Source organism: Octopus bimaculoides, chromosome 21 (assembly GCF_001194135.2).
Source record: "Octopus bimaculoides isolate UCB-OBI-ISO-001 chromosome 21, ASM119413v2, whole genome shotgun sequence".
Taxonomy (NCBI): Eukaryota; Metazoa; Mollusca; class Cephalopoda; order Octopoda; family Octopodidae; genus Octopus; species Octopus bimaculoides.
The window spans coordinates 20,771,399-20,793,674 of record NC_069001.1 but is presented as its reverse complement, the minus strand read 5'-3'; the positions used below and the strand labels follow the sequence as shown (position 1 = coordinate 20,793,674).

Genomic DNA, 22,276 nt, shown 5'->3' with positions numbered 1-22,276 from the left:
AGTTTGAGACAATGAACTCACTCTGACTAGTTACATTCTATAGAGCTGGAGAATAACAGCTTAGATAGAAACAGAAGATATGGGGTCCATATAATATTTTTAGGGATCCATACAAACAAAATAGTAAATTAGAGATCTACAGGACTATTTTAGGGGCCCATGAAAAAAATTTTGCTTTAGATGCATTTACTGCAAGAATCAGCAAGGTTTCTTTCTCTAACATTATATGTAGTTTAAGCTCTGCAAATGAATGTGTAAAAGAACAAAATAGGAATTTTGAAAGAAGTATCTATAAAACTAGTTTTGGAACATCAAATGGCTATGGAGATCCACCAGAATAGAGTAGCAATCAAAGAGTCCACAGGAAAAAAAATGGTTCAGAACCACTGTACTATGTGAACCAGGGAAACACACGTTTGATAAAATGACATCCTATCTAGAGGTTCCATATGGTAAATTCTTATACACATTTTGTAGTGACAATGCATAAAGTTAATAAATGGAAAATTTTAGTAAAAATATTTTCAGTAATTCTACGAGATGGTAAATTTTACATTGGGAAAGCCTTTCTATATCACTACAAAGATTTTAGTTCCAGCATTATCTTTTAAAAATTTATTTTTTATTAGACAGTACTTGAAATATTTGTAGTTGAAACTGATGATGCCTCTCAGATGGCCATATCTTATTACTGCAACTTATTACTGAATAAAACAGCTTTTGATTGAATGAGAAGCTTGAGCCATTATTAAGTGTCAGAAAGTAGACATAAGTTAACTGCAACACCTTTTCAATTATCAACAGATCAAATTGTTTTCAACATGTATTGATCAAGGGTTAAACTAATAAACTGCTATCTTGGCAACTGGAGTTATCTGAATATACCTACTTATGACACAATACTTTATCTGGGATGATAAAACTATATACGTTTATGTATTTGTTTTACAAGATTCTTGATGTGAAATCATGTGTTAAAACAGACCTTATACTTGGGGATGGTCATATTTTGCCGATTAAACACATGCACTATATGTTTGGGCTTCACTTCAACTTTATTATCATTTAGTTTCTTTGTCAATGTTCTTTCATCACACATTCTGTGATTTCTTCAGCAAGTCTCTACCCCATGAAGAGGTCACAGAATGTATAATGAAAGAACTTTGACAAAAAAAACTAAAATAATAGTAATAATAAAATTGAAGTGAAAACCAAATATATAGTGTATGTGTTTAATTGAGAAAGTATAACTATCCCCTAGTATAACTAAACTCTATATATTTTCTCTAAAATTTGTTTTCTTTCTTTCACTATGTAAAATCTAAAAATTTCTTTCAGCACAGACGGTATAAAGAAGGGTGATGCCTCTGGTAAAGATCGCACCTATATATATGACAATTTCTATGTAAATTACCCAGTCATGTTAGAAACTGAAAATTTTAGCAAAGATGCAGTCAATCGAGCATAAAAATCATAAACATAAGTGCATGAATCTCATGAAATTTGTTGATAGGATGTAATGGTTGTTTGTGTACATTGTGTTTACCTATTGTTCTTCTTTATCGTTTGTAAAATAAATAATGAAAGGTGTAATATGACTAAGAAATACAAATGAAGTGATCTTAAATTCTGTGTGCTTTTTGTTTGAATGAGTTGCATGAGAATGAGCAGACAAAGCAAATAATTAGGCTATTTGTATAACACACATTCTGAAAGGATATCAATGCAGGTAATGAAAAAAATAGAGTTTGCTATCCTCCCCCCTCAGCAATACTCCACTAAATTAGAACACATTGGAGCACTTTTTAAGTCATATAATCCAAATAAGGATTCATATACTGTCTTAGACAAGTTCTGGGGTTATAAGAAAAAGTACTAAATGAACTTTCATGTTACCTGACCAGGTAAGTTGAATATATATTATGTTTAAAGAAAGTTGAAGTTGTTACCTGTGAAGTGTAGACGCCCCCCCACAAAAAAAAAACCATGCCTCTACCCTGGCATACAGCAATACTGCACTTTGCACACTCAGCAGAAACCTGGATTTTATGGCCTGATGCTGTGTGAACACTTTTCTCAGTTTCTAAAACCACATTTGGACTGAAATTTTGTAGCTTTATGAACAACAGTTTCTTTGATTATTATTATTATTATTACATTTCAGCTTGATTTGGGGGCATGTTAGTTACTAGTTGGGTCTCTACCTGAGACCTAAGGCTAGTAATTATGTTACAATGATAGGAATTTTCTCAAGAGATTGGCTGTTAAGGTTAGTGTAATCTTTTGGACATCATGTATATTTGATTTTCCAGCTATTTTATCAATGAAGAGTGAAGACCTATTTTTAACCATGTCAAGTGCTCCTACTACCACCAGTGGAATAACTGTTTTCAGTTTCTAACATTCTGCTAATTTCTATCTCTAAGTCCTTATATTTATGTTTAGATGAAAATATATTGTTACTTCTTCATACTGATTTCTGGACACCATTTGGTTTCCAGGCTCAAAATTGAATTAGTGCTCCAGTAGTTTCTCTAACTTGGCAGCTGTGCAGCTCCCATGAGAAAATTCACTCCAAAATATGCTTTCGTCTTCACTGTTAATGTAACAAAAGTGGTTTTGCCCTGTTGATGCGCATACCTTGCTTGTCACAAGCAGTTCTTTAGGAAAAAATTTTGAAGAAATTAATAGGTTTTGATTCTAAGTTCGAAGGTTTTGTAGTATCCACATCACCAACAAATGCATTAATGCAGATTAGCTACATGATCATTCCACTCCTGCTCAATGAATCCAGATAGACATTCTAGTCAGAATCACTCAGTTGATACTGAAATATTCCTCAGATGATTTTTTTTAAAGTCCAAGCTCTCTTTTTCTAGTTAATTAATTAACAATATAATTACGACACATTCCTTATGATAATCTTAAACTGAAGCAAAAAAAAAAAAAATCTTAAAAAAATTACTGAATAGACAAATACAAATGCATGTTTTTCAACAGGAAGTTCTTTCACAATTGAGGTTGTAGCAAGACTCTAGCTGAGTTTTGAACCACAGCTCTCAGACTTTCCTAGTCCAGAATTATGATCTAATGTATCCTCATAAAACAAAAAAATATTACCATGAAAGGTATTAATGCCTACATGAATATGGCCCAACCAATCAGCACTAGCTGACTTTTGGTTAATGCACCACACATCAAAGGAAGTGTGCAAGCTCTCCCTCTAAACAGTTTTGCTGAAGGTTTTAGAAAGGTAGCTTACAGTTATAAAAATCTGGCAAATTCAATCTAGGTCAGAGCTTCTAAGCTGCCAAGGGAAATCTGTGTTACTTTGCTCAGTAAGTTGGTCTTTTCCTTCCTTTCACTTTTCTTATTTAACATGTTTATGTCATAGTCAACAAAAAGCGCCGACCTTAAGGTTTTGTGTTGAGTAATGCACATTAATTCCTTCAACATATTTTGTCTTCAAAGACTTTGCACCACTTTCATATCATTTTGCGTGTTGTATTACAGAAGATTTCTAACTTATGCTCCTTGTTCTGTAAATGCTGGTCAAAAAATGAGTACTTTTTGGTTATTGCTGATGAGTAAGATTCACATGTACATATCCATGTCCAGATATTAGTGCTGCTACAGAAATCAAATTATTAACTTGGTTATTTGTGTTAAATGGAACTCCAGCTGGTATACATAGTGACTGAGGACATTAGTTTATGTCTGAAGGTTTAATCATTTTTAAAAATCAAACTTGTGAATAAATTGTAGCTGCAATCTACAAATGAATGACCAATGTGAGTGACATAATGGATAGACAACAGGTTTTGATGACTGAAAATTTAAAACCTTACTAAGTGAGAGTTAATTCTCCCAGAAAGCTTACATTCAGTGATATCACTTTTTTTGATAATACTAACTGCATACCACATGAAAGACTCTTTTCTCAAGCTGTATGACGATTAGTGAAAGAAAATCCATTTGGATTGTGCCTGTGGGAATATTTTCTTAAAGAGGTCTATTCACCAATTAAAACCAAATCTTTTAGTTGAAGATGTTCAGTTGGTGGATGCCAAGCCATATTATGCAACTGATGACAAGAAGCTACTATAAATTAAAGGGACCTTGCAGGTTGCTCTATTTTTTAATAGAGCAACTTGCAAGGTCCCTGTAATCATGAAGATATGAAATAACAAAAAAAAATTTTTAATTAAATAAATGCAAAGAAAAAATATTCTTTCATTCTTTTACTTGTTTCAGTCATTTGACTGTGGCCATGCTGGAGCACTGCCTTAAAGGGTTTTTTAGTTGAAGAAATCGACTAATTCTTTTAAACCCAATACTTATCAGTCTATAAGTACTTTTAAGCCTAGTACTTATTTTATTGGTCTCTTTTTCTGAACCACTAAGTTACGGGGTCATAAACTCACCAACATCAGTTGTCAAATGATGGTGGAGAAGACAAACATAGACATGAAGACACATATAAATATAACACAAATATAGATATATATACAACAGGCTTCTTTCAGTTTCCATTTGCTAAATCTACTCACAAGGCTTTGGTCAAGGTGACACTTGCTCAAGGTGACATGCAATGAGACTGAACACAGAGCCATGTGGTTGGGAAGTAAGCTTCTTACCACACAGCCTAATATGTACCTAATATAGAGATTTTATGAATATATACCTCACATTGCTTTGAACACTGATGTTGATATCAACATTCCAGCATCAGCTGATAAAGTTTTACATTAAAGCCAAAATATGCAACCTCTAAGCTGGATCTCTAAACTGTAGAAAATGTTGTGGAATATGAAGTTTATCTTTTACTTGTTACAAGTCATTAGATTGCAGCCATGTTAGGGCACTGCTTTAAAAAGTTTAGTCAAACAAATTGACCCCAGCATTTATTTTTTAAGCCTGGTACTTATTCTATCAGTCCCTTTTGCTGAACTGCTAAGTTATGGAGATATAAACAAACCAGCACCTGTGGGTGATGAATGCAGCACAAACACAAAAACACATAAACATATACACATATATGATGGGCTTCTTTTAATCCACTTACAAGGCACCATACAATGAGACTGAACTTCTTACCACATGGCCACACTTGTGCCTATGCACACAGCCATGACGCAAGTAGTTTTTAAATGGTCAAATAGAAAATGACAACATATGTAGTGATATGTTTAATAAGTAAATTCATAGATTTGGCTTTGATTCCCAGCAAGAAAAATTACATTTCACTTTACTAATAAATTCAGAAGTAAATGCAATATTATTTTGGGTTGAAGTTAATGTAACTTTGAGCTGGGTTTCATTAAGTTGAAACTGAAAGTGAAAGCATTTTTACATAGTTCTTTAACTCTACTTAATGCAGTAACAAAATATTTCTCAATCTATTGAGGTATGAAATGAAAAATCATATTTTAAAATGAAAACTTAAAGACAGCCCCAAAAATAGCTATAGCTAGAAATGCAGACTGCATGTTCCAGTTGTCAACTTCAATGCAACATATCTGCTGCAAGCAATGAAAACTGTGGTCTGACATATTCATAAAATAATCCATTATACAGAGGAAGTTAGACATTCAAAGGTCCCCATAATTATCACAATAGTTTTTCCTAAGTTGCTAGTTACCTGTAGTCTACTGATCAGCTAAATGACCATTTGTCAGCAAATATCACATTCTGTATTCAATTATTATATTTTTTTTTTACAAGAGTTCTGGTGAAATAAACCTTTGAACAGTTAGCTGCATTATATTTGTTATTTTGCATTTTGTAAAAAATTAAAAAAAAAACAGCTGAAAAGTTAAAGTCAACAATCTGAAAAATATTTCTTGTTGATAATCCAGTGTGTGTAAGAAAGTGTTACCAATTTATGTATGTCAAATTATAAAATAATAAATCAGTCCTTAGAAGGCCAACAAACTGATGGTCGTCTGCTAAATATAAATTATTCATAATTTTAGCAATAATTTTTCTAACCTGCTAGAAAGTATTTTAAGTATTTGTCTTTTTAACAAGTCACAATTTAAAAACGTAATTTTATGATAAACAATTCCACTAATTGTAATAAAGATTGTTTACCAATGGCAGTCCTGGTTTAGGACTAATGTTGCTGTAATTTAGCCCCAAGAGACATCATCTTCAGCTGGCTATACAACACGATCTGTGTCCTTAAATTTTCGAACAATCTTTATATCTGAATATCTCATGTGAATATCTCAATCTGAATAAATCAGTGACCAGTTGTCACTTTGAAAAAACAATCTTTACTACAAAGTACTGTTGCTGAATATCTCACGTTGTGAGATCTAAAAATAGTAATTTTTAAAATTCCACTAATATATTACAAACAGTACTTTTGGCAGAAGTTTATATTTCCCTAAAAACTGATATTTACGTCACTAATAATTGAGCCTTTTACAGTCAATGTACTCCCCATGAGTTACAAAATTAAAATGCACTGTGGTGGTGGTGGTGGTGGTAATGGTGAGCAAGGAGAGCATTCCTGTCAGTTCAGAGTTACAAACATTAGTATGCTGATCTGTAGAATTCCAATTTTCATCTTTTTAACTTGCTGGTTCTTGTGGAAGGAGTGGTGGTAGTAAGGAAGTAGATGCTGTATCCATTACTCAGAGTAACGCAAATACAGCCAAGCTAATGAAACACAAAACTTCAAACATAAGAAATGCATGGCGATGGTTAAATCTAGTGATGATATTTTTTAATTCATAGAAAAAAAAGAAGCCAATGGAAAGCCAAAAGTGAATGGCTTATTGTTGGTTATTTTAGCTGATCATCTTTTGATGGCATTTAAGAGAGTCTTTCTGAACAGTAAGATTGCAAAAAATTATCAATGGAAAAAAACCCCCAAAAAACAAGTGTTTTGTATATCATTCAAGATGGAATAGCCTTTCATAAAGAAAAATAGTGATAACATATCTGTAAGCCACAAAAATGTTCTGTCATAATTAATATGAGTACAGATGTAACTGAAATGCATTATGTACATATCTGAATGATGTTGATTCTAGTTAGGAGTGTCATCTGTTAATCTCAATCTACCCATTTGTATAAACAGATAAATGTATACGTGCACATAAGAAAGATGTCAATATGTGTGTTTGTGCGTGTGTGTGTGTGTGTGTGTGTGTGTGTGTGTGTGTGTGTGTGTGTGTGAACATATACAAAATACAATGATAAATTGGAATGTAAAGATAATTTTCAGCTGGTAGCTATGGGATTATATAAGAAGTATAAAAATACACACCTATGTTTGGCTAACAATATGTGCTAAAGGTTGAGTAAATAATTAAAGTCAAGCAGTGATGTGTTAAATATTTGCTTATAGTAAAGTAGTGCAGTAGTAAGTTGCCACTTGCATCAGACTAGCATCCAGAACTCTGGCCTGATATTATGCATATATACATTAAAAAGTGGAGAGGGAGAGTGTTGCATTAGAACAAAGGGGTTAGTAATAAGTGTTAGTAAAAGAAAAGTTTAAAATGTTTGAGAAGTACTTCTCTAGAAAATATTAAAGGATTTGCAAGTGATAAGGGGCACCAAAACAATTGGGTTCCAGAAATTACTGAAAGATGATGTGCCTTTTGATTTTTTTTTTTTTTTTTTTGGATGTGAGTATCATTCTTTTGTTCCTTTTGCTCGTCATGCTGTTAGTTTACTGTTCTCATATTTAGAGATTTTCATAGACAATGAAACATCTTACTCTTCTGGTAGCAGCGAAAGACACAAAAGTGATGTCAGCATCTGCTGGTCTGAGCAGCTGCTGCAACATCACTGATGGCCAAAGAGAAAAAACCCCAAAGGAAAGGCAAATAAGTTTGTTGGAATAAGCCAATCTCTATAAAATACACATCTGAAGCACAAGAGGCAGTACTGAAAATATCAACATCATTTCAAGAAATAAATATTAGACATTGCTTAAATATGAGAAATTTTCTTAAAATACTTCACTCGAATTTATTTTCTTTTCTATTCTTAATATTCATATAACTGAAATTAAGATGGGTAACAAAGTCTGATTATTATATTGGACTGATATTGAACAAAGACAGAGAGGGAGTGTGAGGGGATTAGTGTGTAGGCATGTGAAAGGTGTGTTGTGTGGGTGTTTGAAGACAACTAGAAAATTAAACATTTTACAAATTTCAGACCTTCAAGCTACTTTACCTTTATGAAAACCCATTTTATGAATTCAAATGAAAATCCAACAATGTGCATAATTCTTCATTGACATTTGATATTTATCAAAACTGAATAATGGTTAAAACTCATGTTTATATGAAAATATTAAAACAAATTTTAATATTTTTACATTTCACTGCATTTACCTGAAATCAGAAGTTCTGAGACAAAAATTTCACCTTTTATTTGTATCCCAGTATTAACAATATATCAGTAAACAACATAATATATTAGTAAAAGAACCAGTCTAAAATTATTGTTTTGCAATTTAATTGAAAACCTGTTAACAAAAGAGTAACAAGAATGATAATAATTAAGTAAATAAAAAATGTTATATTTTTGTTTATCAGAAATTATATTTTTAGTAATTTATTTGGATAATGAGTATATGACCCAGTTATTCATCATGACATATGCTGGGCTAACTAGAGGGTTTATGAAAAACAAAATTATTTGATAAACAAAAGGTATAAGAAATATGCTCCCCAAAACACAACTTCTTTCTGGTATTAGTAATTATAATTAATAATGTAAAAAAACATTCAATTTGCGACAACTTAGGCTAAGATTTTGCTTTGTTTTCATTTGTAAGCTTTTGAGTTTAAATTGGAACAAATATTTCTTCTGGTTATATAACAGAATAAAAGAAGGGAAACACTGAATAGAAGCTGAGAGTTCTTAAAGCAATAACACACATCTTGGACTGGTTATCAGTGATGATATGCTTCTCCTTGAATAATATCAAAATCAAGTTTCAAAACTAGAAATATGGTTCCAGTTTCAATGACCTAAGAGTCAGCATGACAAATATCAAAGTTTTAGTAGAGAGAACTCAAAATCACAATACTATTTCAGAAGTTTTGATTAATATATAAGAAAAGAGCTAGTAGGAAATGGATATTATTGACTTAGTGCAATCAGAATTAGACAAAAGAAGCAATATGATATCACACAGATTGAATGGAAACAGCTTCTCAAATTAATAAAATATCGAAAATAGTTCAATGAAGATTAGAAAATATTAATCTTTTCAAACTCACACTGAGGGAGTATATTTGCCTTGAACATAAGGATGCATAGGCCTTTTGTAGCTATAGAATTATATTCAAAGCAGCTAGTAGGCAATTATAAAATACTTTATAATGACTTAATATAAGGAACACTTGTTATTTCCAATAAATATAACATAGAAGAGGACAAGGAAACTATGACTAAGTAAAAACATTTAAAATTAACAAGAAATTACAACAGAGTGTAGCAACATGTGCCAGTACAAAATCAATATAACAAACTGAGCAGGGCAGAAATTGACCAACGTACAACGCAGCAGTAGTTTTTAATCTCAGAGCTCAAAGCTGAGTTCAAGGAGCTCCTGCATGCCACACTAGGCTAAAGCCTTCTATACAGAGACTAGATGTGTGTTAGAACAGAATGTAGCAAGTAATACCAGTATATAAATATGCTGTTTCTAGACAAACAAAATATATATTCAGGGAGAACAAAACTGGAGGCTGCATACATAACAATCCAACATAAGAAAGTTACTATAGGTCTCAGGACATTATAATGTATTCATATAGATTAAGAATAGAGGAACATAACAGAAGCATAAATGAAAATCAGTTGAATCAATGACCATTAAACCAAAAAAATATCTCCAGGTAGAACGATATTAATTCCAACCAAACTATAAAAGAATTAGGAGAAATTACCAAAAGATATAACTCTAAAGAGATATAAAAAAACAAAAAACAACAACAGAGAGTAACAATGTCCATTAAAAGAGAAAAAGAAATATATATGAAACCAACAACTCAGGGTTATCCAACACAGAACATAACAAAGTAGCACTATTAGGTAGTACATAATATATATATATATAACATAGCTTTAGTAATGCAATAAAAATACACACAACACACTGTATTCATGCAAGATACTTGAAACTATGCTCAATTACAATGAAAACATAGTGAACAACAAAACTCTTCTAAATGAGTAGTAGTAGTAGTAGTAGCAGCAGCAGCAGTAGCAGTAACTACTACTACTACAACAACAACAACAACAACTACTACTACTACTACTACTACAAGTAATGGTTTTGATAACAATACTAACAAAAACAAATGGAATGGAGAAAGAACTGGTAAATCAAACTAAAAAAAAATCATGTCATAAACCTTAACATGCAGCATGACAATAGTGCTTATGAATATAACAGGGCTTTACCACTTACCAGGGTTGTAGTATTGATGCCCAGGTTGAGCAGGGTACACTAGAAAATCGAATAGTGAATATGTAGGGTACTAAAGCCTCTCAAACAAAAAAAAATGGATATAACATGTCAATCATAAGTAAGGAATGTTTACCTCTCTAGTAAACAGTAAAAATACTTTTGTAAATTTGTACATTTTGCATGATGTTAGAATTGATTTTACAAATGGTTAATGGTAGAAATCCTTTGAAAACTTATAAATGGAAATATTTTGTTGATCAAGCAGACTAAGGCTAGAAGTCATATGCCTTGAGTAATGAGGCACAACAAAATGCCTTGTCGGTTGTGAGGTTTGAATTCATAAAATTATGCTATGATGAGTATTGCAACATCCCAATCATACAAACATTATGCCACATTCTAAATTAAAGCAAAGAAACAGCAACAGAATTCATTGGATGGATTTTTGAAATTTAGACAGTTGTATTAACATTAAGAGCAGAAATTTCTTCTTAACCAGTGAAACTGGTCTTATTTCTGAAGGAGTTTAATATATGCAATTTAAAATAACAGTGGATGTTTTGTATGCAGGTGAGTAAATCAGGCTAAATAGCTACTGTGAAGTGTAGTTGAGAGGTGAATAAATAAGTGTCCCTTAAACAGGTAAAGCCAATCCACAACCCACCTATATAATTGACACGTCAAGTGTAAGTATGCAACTACAAACGTTTTATACAATAAGCAACATGTACATGATTGCATTTGTGTGGAATTTATGTTGTAGAAACATAATTTTAGAGTAAAACATTTGTTCAGGATTGTTATTACAGGATATTTGAGCTAAATTTGATGTTTTTGTTTCCTTTCTTTCAGGAACAGCTTGGTGTATTGGTGAGCAGTCAATACTGTTGGAAGTCATAAAGACTAAAGTTGTAGTTGAGAAAAAGTTAACCGAGAACTGGAAGCCTTTTGAATATTGGAAAAGAGTTGCCAGTATCATGATGATTCACACCAGGTATCAAAATACTGACATCATGACTGCTGCTCAATGTTCTGTGAGCACGGTAAAGGCTGTAAGATGTGACATGGACATCATGAAAACCAAGTTCCCCCAAACTGTAATGGTCTTTGGGTGTGTCTCTTGTGAGGGTGACGTCATGTCACCCCACATCTTTCAACAGGGCCTTAGGCTCATTTCAGACAGCTATACGAAGCTACTGGAGACTATGGTCAAATCCTGGCTGGAGAGGGTTGCTGCTGGAAGGCCATATGTGGGGCAGCAGTATTTGGTTCCTTGCCATACCATCAGAAAAAGTCAGAAGTGGTTGTTGGAGAATTTCTATAACTTCACCAGCCTCAATATCTGGACTCCTAATTCTCCCGAAAGACATCAACTGCTTAGCCTGCAACACCAAGGTCAAGTTGGTGGCTAAGATCAAGGAGGTGTTCAAAGATCTTCCCAAGGACACAGTGAGGAATGCATGAACCTGGTTCAGAGTTGTTTTGAGGCATTGGGAGGAGCTGAAGTTGGCTACATTGAGTAAACTGTTATCTTCCAGCCACAATTTAATTGATATTTTATTTTTGGATAGGATATTGCATATTTTTTTCTTTTGTGCAAATTGTTAAATTTAGTCCGAACACCCTATAAGTCTATATTGTGTGTGATAATTATAGGGAAGACTAACAAGTCTCTAATCATATAATTTCCACACATAGGATGTATCCTAATGAAGAAGTAAAACTCCAGCAAAACTCTAACTTTAAAATGGAACAAAATATTTTAAGGTATAAATCTAAACACACCTGCAACAATAAAAGCATAACGGCTTCAGCTAAAATACAGATTGAGAAGAGCTGACAAGGCTTGCTTAGCAACAACTATACTAACAGAATCTATAAACCTAATCAAAATCAATATTAATCCCACACTGTGTGTCAATGAGTGAAAGCAAACAACACAGATAAGATGGTGACTTCACTATACACATACAATACAACTTTTACTGAAACTTCTCCATAAACTGCCATTTAATTACAAACTCTTACTAAACATGTCCAGGACATAACTTTGACACAAATATCACAAAAGATATCAATGCACATGCACCAACCAAGATTTCCACAAAAAGTAACATTTTCTGTCCAAAGGCTTTTAAAAACAATATTCACAGACTATCATTTATAGCTTTATTTACTTTGTGTTCCACTGATAAAAACAAATTATTTCACACTTTCTTGAAATTTCTAAATTCTTATGACGTATATAACAATTTACAGTTTAATATCAATATAATCTAAATATCTACCAGGGTTATTCTGTCTTTTTTTTTTAATTAATATTTTTACTGTTTATAATTTTTGGTAAATAGTGGAAAGAAGTATATATATATATATATATATATATATATATATATATATCTATTTATTATTGCATATATGTTTGGCAAAAAGCAAAGTGTTTTTTCCTTATTCTAATCTGGTGTATTTTTCATAAATTAGTCTCATAATTATGATAATGCTAAACCTGCTTTGGAAATATCACAAAACCAGCAGTTATACACTAATATCACTAAATATCAGCTAAATATATTTTGATGCATGCTTTCGACTGCTAGAACCTATAAGTTGTGGGTTGTTCCTCCCTTTTCTTGAACCAATCTTGGATCCCCTTAAAAAGCATATGTGTACTACCATTCTTTTTCAATATTATGGAAACATTTTAATGGCTTTACATGTTAATGGATGGGTAACATCACGAATGACCAAAAGTATCTTAACATCTATGTTGGACTTAGTAAAAAAATGCAAAATAAATGGAAAAGAAAAGTATGGTGACATCATTTTCATCTTATAATCTGACCCTTGAATAAATGATACTAATATCAGCATATAGATGAATGGTAATATTGCTTGTTATGCAGTACAGCTTCCTAGAGTGTAGTAGCCTTTCTGTGGTTAAGTCATTTGGATGGTAGGTACATCATTCTTTCCTGTTTAATACCACCACCATCTGGTCCTTCTGTGCTTTTAGTGAAGTATTCAAACCAAGTTCTTGATAAAGAGTTACTCTGACTTTACAATGCAGTAACACCCTCTACACCACCCTACATGTCAAAAGCTAAGCTCAATGAACAATTCTCTTTCCTCTAACATCTGTGGAATCCAATCCAACATCATCTATTACTAACACATCCAATTCAATTCTGAGACAAATCTCTCAACTCTAAGTTGTACTTCATCTTTACAGCCCACTCTTCATTTAAACTTCACATTAAAAGTAGTATCTACACATATGTAGATTCCACTCTCTCAGTCATTCACCTCACTTACCTGGATATCATCTACAAAGGCTTTATTACTCTAGCTGAAAGTCTCCCTCACCCATTCCTCCAAATATATCTGCATCCTCTGCCATTCTCCAGACTCCTTCCAGCAATGCTTTCATAATATTGTTTCTTATATTAACAACATCTATATTACTCTGTTTACTCTTCCTGATCTCACTTTGTACAGAGCTCAATGATGCAGAAACTGAAACTTCTGCAATCCTTAACTCTCTACATCAACTTTCATCCCCTCTGTGCATTCCTGATTGACATACAGACATTCCAAAAACCCTTAATCTCTTTCTCCTTCCCATTCCCACCTCTACCAGATCATGACTCCTTCTACACCTGTGAAGGTACATGGCTCAGTGGTAAGGAGTATTTGGCTCATGATCATGACGTCATGAGCTCAATTCCCGGTAGTACATTGTGTCCTTGAGCAAGATACTTTATGTCACATTGCTCCAGTCCACTCAGCTGTCAGAAGTGAGTTGTAGCTGTATTTCAAAGGGCCACACTAAGGATACATGTGTTTGTGGATGCTCAACCACTTGCACATTAATTTCATGAGCAGGCTGTTCCATTGATCCAATCAACTGGAACCATCATTGTCATAACTGACGGAGGGCCTATCAAATCATGCAACCACTACTTGTTACAACTATAATCACACATCCACATACAACACAATACTTACACCCAAGCAGTTGGAGTTTTACTATATTAACTATCCCTGGCATCAGAACAACTGAGGGTAATTCACTAATAGTTGCACTGCAGATGCTCAAGCAAAAAACATGACCTTCAACACTTGGAAGAAAATCCCCTATCCTTAAAACTAACATCCCAACTCCTTTAAACCTCAACCATGAAATATGCCTTTATGGTATCACACAACTGTGATTAATATCTCCTCAGAGACTGTCTCCACATTCACTGCCTACATTCAATTCAATTTCACAACCACTGGTTCAATTTCCACCATTACACCAGACTTACTATTATGTACACAATCATGCCAAGTGTGAAATCACTTCACACCAACAAGGCCAACAGTGCTGACAATACTCCTTCCATTGCTCTTAAATAATGGGTTCCACAGCTAGCCCCTATACTCACCACACTCTTCAATCTCTTTCTCTCTCTCTCTCACACACACACACAAATATAATACAATTCCAACATGAAAGCCCTGCCAATCAAGTCCTTCAGCAGAAAACCAGTAGGAAGAGACAGAGAGGATGCTCAATATTGATTTGGCACCAAATGTTCAAAATGGACATGCAGCTGATTGATAAAACATAGAATGACACACGGAGAAGCGAGGAACCACAATCACTGGCGCATTTTGACTGCCTCAAGACATGAGAACCTCTAGGTCTGAGCAAGTCTTTCTCACACACATACATGATAGAATACATACCAATCTTGAGGAACACACTACAGTATATTCCATTTCCAAAAATGGTCAATGACACTGACTCAGCTAAATATCTTGTAACACTCAATTTCACATCACAAGGTTGATGAGGACAGCCATGAACTACAACCTTCTCTGACTCCTTAAATCTCTCTCCATTTGTTAATGACTCCCCCTCCCCCCGCAATACAGCTATCATAGCACCGGATTTCACTCACCAATAAACTCTTGCTATCAAAAAGTTTGCTGAAAGCAGTTTCCTTGCCCTCAGCAAAAGTTTTTGGCCATGTCTGGTACATGAATTTCTTCTAAGATTTCCCATTCCACAAGGAATTCTTAAGTCTCATTTCTTGGATTAGTGACTTCGTATCAGAAGTGGGTGTTGACATAGCTCTCTTTCTCTCTCCCACTTGCTATCAACTTTGCCGTACACCAGGGTTCAGTTTTGTACCCAACACTCTTCTTGTAATACTTTAATGAATTATTTGGCATCCCCATCAACAAGGCCAGTTCTAACATACATGACACTGTGTTTCAAACTTACCTTACATTCCACAAAGGATCATCCACATGTAACATAGCTATTTCATACTAAATCTTCACAGAGACATCAAAAACATCTTCCTATTGGGTCATACTAATTTTGTCTCCTTCAGCAATACAAAAAAAAACCCCAATTATTGCACATAAGAAACCATTTTAAACTTTGCTGTGCTTAAATATGACCAACAAGAAACTAGAGAGGCTTGTTAAATATGACCAACAAGCCTCTCTATCACTGAAAATTTCTTCTAATGTACATTCATCCTTAACAGACTGCATTTCAAAAACTGACCTTCCTATCTTCAAAGCTCAGGTGAAATTCACAAAGGAGTTCTACTCCTACAACTGGGACAGTGCTATCAATACACAGAGACACTCTAGAGCACACCCAGAGAAAGGCTACTCAACTGACTGATATAAATTCACTCAAAAACATGCACCAGCTACTGACCCACTCTTCATGCTGCCTCTTCTACCACAATGGCCTCTTGGAGCTAGTCAGTTTTATGCCTTCTCTATTCATGCACTCAACTCATTCATCTCTTCGCTCATCTTCCTTATTGTGTCAAATTCACCCCCTCCAAAATCAGCACAAAACACAATACCCAGTCCTTTCTTCCCAGATTATTTCAGGGAATATCTTTGGAATTCTCTCTTACAGCTATCTTTTCTCAAGTTGTAACAGTTTGTGCAGAATATTAACAGCACTCTCATTCATCTTGGAGGACCTGCAAGAACCATGGGCATAGTTCCTTCATCCAAACCAAACTAACAAAGATATAAAACATGCCAAAATTACTGGAGTGTCACATATCACAGCTAAGAAAGTTAACTGAAACATCATGAAGTTTCACTGGTAACAACAAGTAACAAAATTTTAATATACCAAAGAAATCTGAATGAATTTGTACAATGCACTTTTCATTATCAGCAGTTCAGATCTTCAGATATTCAACCTTTTTGAGAACTAAGTACAAGCAAACAATTTCTAAAGGAAGTAGTGCTCTTAATCATATCAGCTAATATTATTTACTTTTAAGTTAAAAGGTCACAGGGAGTGGTATAGTCACTTGAATCAATCTTTATAAGCACTTCTTTTATCAATACCATTGAAATGAAAGGTTAGTAACCTGCAGAAAAGTTGCACTCAGAATGTGAAGAATATAGTTATATATTCCATGCTATTTATCAAAATGCTCAGTATATCATTGGTACCTATTTTGCTGCTCTCAGAAGAGAAAAATTAGCCCTAAACTCCCAACATAGACGGAAGAAATACATACTGTAAAGTTTTAATCTTGAGTTATAATCAATACTATATTTGGTAATATATTGCTAGAAATTATAGACAAATGTAAAACTGGAAATATGTTAAAAAAAAACTCCTGTAAAAATCTCAGTCTCTACCCAGTGAAATTTTTGAAAATATCGATACATGCAGAAATTCAATCTAAAATACACTTACCAGAGGGTGGGTATCCAGGTTGTTGAGACGGATACCCAGGTTGAGGAGGATATCCAGCTTGTTGAGGTGGATACCCAGCTTGTTGAGGTGGATACCCAGTTTGTTGAGGTGGATACCCAGGTTGCTGCTGTGAAGGATAACCTGTAAAATAAATAATGGAAATAAAGAATACAGAACAATAATCACCAAAACTAATCATATTTTCTATATTTCAAGACAAATATTTGACTCTTGGACTAACACTTCAATATTTAGAGTCAATTCTCTCAATCAGTTGTGTTCTAGACATAACTTATATGACATTTCATTTAATTGCTAACATGTATAATAGAATATATCTATATTTATTAGCCAACACTATGTAACAAAGACTGTAAACAACATGTCTGTACAATTTGTTCATGGACAGAAATAGAAGAAACAGTTGTGCATGCATGTTTCAATTTCTGTTCAAATCTTCAGTAACTATGCACCCTCCAACATATTGCTTATAACACTTTCTTGGCAGCTAGATTGAACATCAAATTAACAGAGCATAAATAATATTTTGTTTCATTGTAATAATGAATTATATGTCATATCTATGGACTTATTAACAAACACTGTAAGTTACAACATTTATAAGCAATGGATAGTTAAGGAGGGTGCAATTGCTAATGAAGATTCAAACAAGAATTGAAATGTGCATATACAACTGTTTCCTTTCAAAAAACTAGATATATTCATTAGTATATTATAGCAATGAAACAAAACACTGTTAAGACACCAGTAACTTAATCTCTCTGGAGATGCCCATGCTAGCATTAGCTCAGTGGTGATGGCATTAACTAACACTGATATTAGTTAATTTGCAATGTTTTATTGAATAGGTGGGGATATAAGTCATATTGGTAAAGAGATTGTGTAATAATGAAGGTTTTTAATGATGATGATGATAACTGTTGTGGAATTGACAGTTAGTGATGGTAGTTGTGATACCAGCTGGTATGGTTTCAATAGCGGTGGCCAAACATTTGAATATTCTATAATTGGTTGCTCTTTTCTTTCATTATCATTGTTTAACGTCTGCTAGCATGGGTTGGACAATTTAACTGAGGACTAGCGAACCAGATGGCTGCAGCAGGCTCCAATCTGATTTGGCAGAGTTTCTACAGCTGGATGCCCTTCCTAACACCAACCACTCCGAGAGTGTAGTGGGTGCTTTTACGTGCCACCGGCATGAAGGCCAATCAGGCGGTACTGGCAACGGCCACGCTCAAAAAGGTGTTTTTTATGTACCACCTGCACAGGAGCCAGTCCAGTGGCACTGGCAACAACCTCGCTTGAATGATTTTTCACGTGCCACCGGCAGAAGTGCTAGTAAGGCGAGGCCGGTAATGATCACGTCCAAATGGTGCTATTTACGTGCCACTGGCACAGAAGCCAGACAGCTGCTCTGGCAACGATCAAGCTTGGACAGTGCTGTTAGCACTCCACTGGCGCAGGTGCCAGTCATTGAATTCAGTTCAATCACGATTTCAATTTCACTTGCCCCAACAGGTCTTCGCAAGTTAAGTTTAGTGTCCAATGAAGGAGAGGTTGGCATGGGTGCTAGTCGTCAAATTTGGTTCAATTTCAATTTCACTTGCCTCAACAGGTCTTCGCAAGCAGAGTTTAGTGTCCAATGAAGGAAAGGTACGCATAAGTGGGCTGGCTACACCCCTGACAGAGACCTCGGATTATGGTCTCACTTGGCGATAGGAAAAAGAGCACAAGAGTCGCTCTTATGTTCTGAGATAAAGAGTAAGTGATCTCAAAAAACAGGTCAAACTTTTCTGCAAAATAATGAACTTAAATGTTTGCATCAATTTCCCTTCTTGAAGTAATCAGTCTTCGGTCAATTTTATTCAGTCTGCATTAGAGAAGGTAAAAATCACATCTAATAAAAGCAAAAGTCTTAAATATGTGTAATTTTGGATAAAAATCCTAGCACTGTTGAAAAGCTTCAATTGAACAGACCTGATTTACTACACAACATTTATTTCAGTGAGTACAACTATCACAGAGTATTTGTACAACTTTATATCTAACCTATTTTCTAGGTGTGTATTTAAGCATATTAAACAATATAGAAAGCATATCCAGTCATTAAAACTAGAAATATATCCAAAATTTTAAGGCTATACTAGCAGATTGAGAAATTTTCTTAACCTTTAAAATGGATTATGTTTGTTAGCTAGCTTAAATACTCATTATACAAATCTCTCTCATTAGTTCATTTGCACATATAATTTTGTGTAAGATAGAAGGCCCACTGACATCACTGAAAACAATATACCAGATAGAAATTAGAAATGAGAAGAAACTGCATGGCTTCTACAATAAGCCCAGAAAGGAGATGGATAGATAATATTTAATGACTTGAAACTTACCTTGGCTACTTCCATAAGGTGGTTGCCCACCAGGGTAACTGCCAGCTAGAAACAGAAACAAATAAAACTGAGTATGCAGATATAATTAAATATGTGGGACTGGGAGTATAACTGAGAAAATATAGCATAAACATGGAGGAAAAGCCAGAACAAGTAACATGAATAAACAAGTATGAATAAATTAGCATTTCTGAATAGGGAAGGGGTACAAGTTTAAGTGGAGCATTCAAGGGAATATTTATGAAGTCAATTGAGCAATTAGATTGGCACAGATATAAACAAGTATGTGTAAAATATATATGTGAAATAATGACTAGACCCATGCAAACAAATGTCAGAATTAATAAAATATACATGACTAAAAGCAAATGAGTGATTAAAGAAGCAAATCAATTCTTCCCAACATACATTATTGATAGATGTGGACATTTGCATGGAGTTATCTTGAACATACATGATTTTATATACAGTTATATAGCTAAAGTGGATTTACAGTCTCTTACATGTACATAATACATTTTATATACATGTTTACACAAGATACCATAAACCTGTAACTGCAAATGATGGTAGTTGTGATACCAGCTGGTATGGTTTCAATAATGGTGGCCAAACATTTGAGTACTCTGTAATCGATTACTCGTTTCTTTCTTAATCACATGTACATAGTACATTTGATAAACATTAGTCATAAACTAACATATGCAAATAAATGTATGAATATCATCGATGACAAACGTTGTGAACATGTACAATTAGATGTATCTTACAGAAGTAATACAAGTTTTTAATTGTTGCTGCAATGTGTGATGAACAAATATAAACAAATATCTTTTTCATAATATAAATAATACATTCCTAAATCTCTCAGAAAGATTTATGCAGTAGTGATACAATAAAGTAGTTGAATGCTGTCAACTTTATGTGACAGTCCCATGAAGGGTATAATACTACTGCTATTTAGCCCTAGGAAGTAGCACCGCTCCCTGTCAGCCTTGACACATTTCCTGTGTCCTTATGTTTACAAGGGGGAGATAAGCACCTCCACCCAGCTAAGTTTCTGAGTCGTTGCTCATCTTCAGTCTGGAGTAGCCTGGCTTGCTAGTTGGAGACACCTATCTAGCTATTGTAAACATATAATTATTCTAGTGAAATACATTCACTGATTTCAAAAATGGAAATAATACATATCTAAATCTCTCAGACAGATTTATGTAGTAGTGATACGATAAAGTAGTTGTATGCTGTCAACTTAATGTGAGAGTTCAATGAAAGGAATAATACTACTGCTATTTAGCCCTGGGAAGCAGCACCGCTTCCTGTCAGCCTTGACACAAGGTGCTTATCTCCCCCTTGTAAACATAAGGACACAGGAAATGTGTCAAGGATGACAGGAAGCAGTGCTGCTTGCTAGGGCTAAATAGCAGTAGTATTATTCCCTTCATGGGACTGTCACATTAAGTTGAGAGCACACAACTACTTTATCGTATCACTACTGCATAAATCTCTCTGAGAGATTTAGAAATGCATTATTTCTATTTTTGAAATCAGTGAATGTATTTCACTAGAATAATTATATAAATATATATATATATATATATATATATATAACCTTTACTGGCAATAGCTGGCTGTTGTTGTAATTGGGCTTCATGTAGCTTTGCATGTCGTTTAAGTCCTCCTGCTGAATCACACTCCCTTCCACATGCCCGACAGACATGATTAGTATGGTGTGTAGCATCATCACCAGCGGCCTGGTAGTCAATCATTGGTCTTGCTTTATGACTACGAAGATGACTCATGAGTCCAGCTTTACTGAGGCACGGTCTTGCACAGACACTGCATGTCAGTGTCATGGGAAGACCCTTACCGTCTGGAAGTGCAACAGCAATGCCCTTCCTGACATCCCTCCTTACTTTCTCATGCGCAATTCGTGATTTCTCAAAAGTAGTTGTCCCCTCGTGAACAATCCTTCTCCACCTGCTATGGTCAATAGCTATGCCCTCCCATGTGTCAGGAGAGATGAAAACATCTCTTAAGAAACCTTCAGCAAGTCTTTATACCTCATTTTTGGTTTATGTGGAGGTTGTTTTCCTTTAGCTAACTCTCCATAAAAGAGTTTTTTTGGCATCCTTGAATCTTTCATCTTAACCAGATGACCACTCCATCTGAGCCTTCTATACTTTCACACCGAGAGCTTTCCAATATCTCAAGATCACTGATGCGGTCCTCCCACTTAATGCCATAGATCCGTCTGAAACACATCTGATGAAAACATTCCAGTTGTTTAAGGTGGTCACGATATGTGACCCAGGTCTCGCAGGAATAAAGAAGAGAAGAGAGCACACATGCCTTGTACACCTTTATCTTTGTCTTCCTGCATATGTCTCGCCGACCCCAGAGACACCTTTCTAGCCTTCCGAAAGCATCACTTGCTTTCCTAATTCTGTATGGAATTTCATTATCCAAATTGCCATATCTATTAACAGTGCTTCCCAGGAAGACAAACTGATCGACTACACCAAGTCTTCTACCATACACATAGATATTTGGTTCAATATACTGCTTACCAGGGGCAGGTTGGTACATGACAACAGTTTTCTTGAGATTGACTGTCATTCCTAAGGCAGTGCAAGCATCAGAGAATGCATTCAAAATGTGTTGCATATCAATCTCTGT

At 34.4% G+C, this 22,276-nt stretch overlaps 1 protein-coding gene across 1 annotated transcript in view; it reads right to left on the bottom strand.

Moving 5' to 3' along the window:
• Positions 1-22,276, bottom strand: part of LOC106869944 (annexin A7) — a 161,780-nt gene that overhangs the window by 108,439 nt on the left and 31,065 nt on the right. Inside the window, exons 4-6 of the mRNA XM_052975313.1 lie at positions 19,598-19,642; positions 17,187-17,327; positions 10,451-10,489 (exon numbers count right to left, since the gene is read on the bottom strand). Of these exons, the coding sequence (XP_052831273.1) occupies positions 10,451-10,489; positions 17,187-17,327; positions 19,598-19,642 (225 nt within the window). The remainder of the gene's footprint in view (positions 1-10,450; positions 10,490-17,186; positions 17,328-19,597; positions 19,643-22,276) is intronic.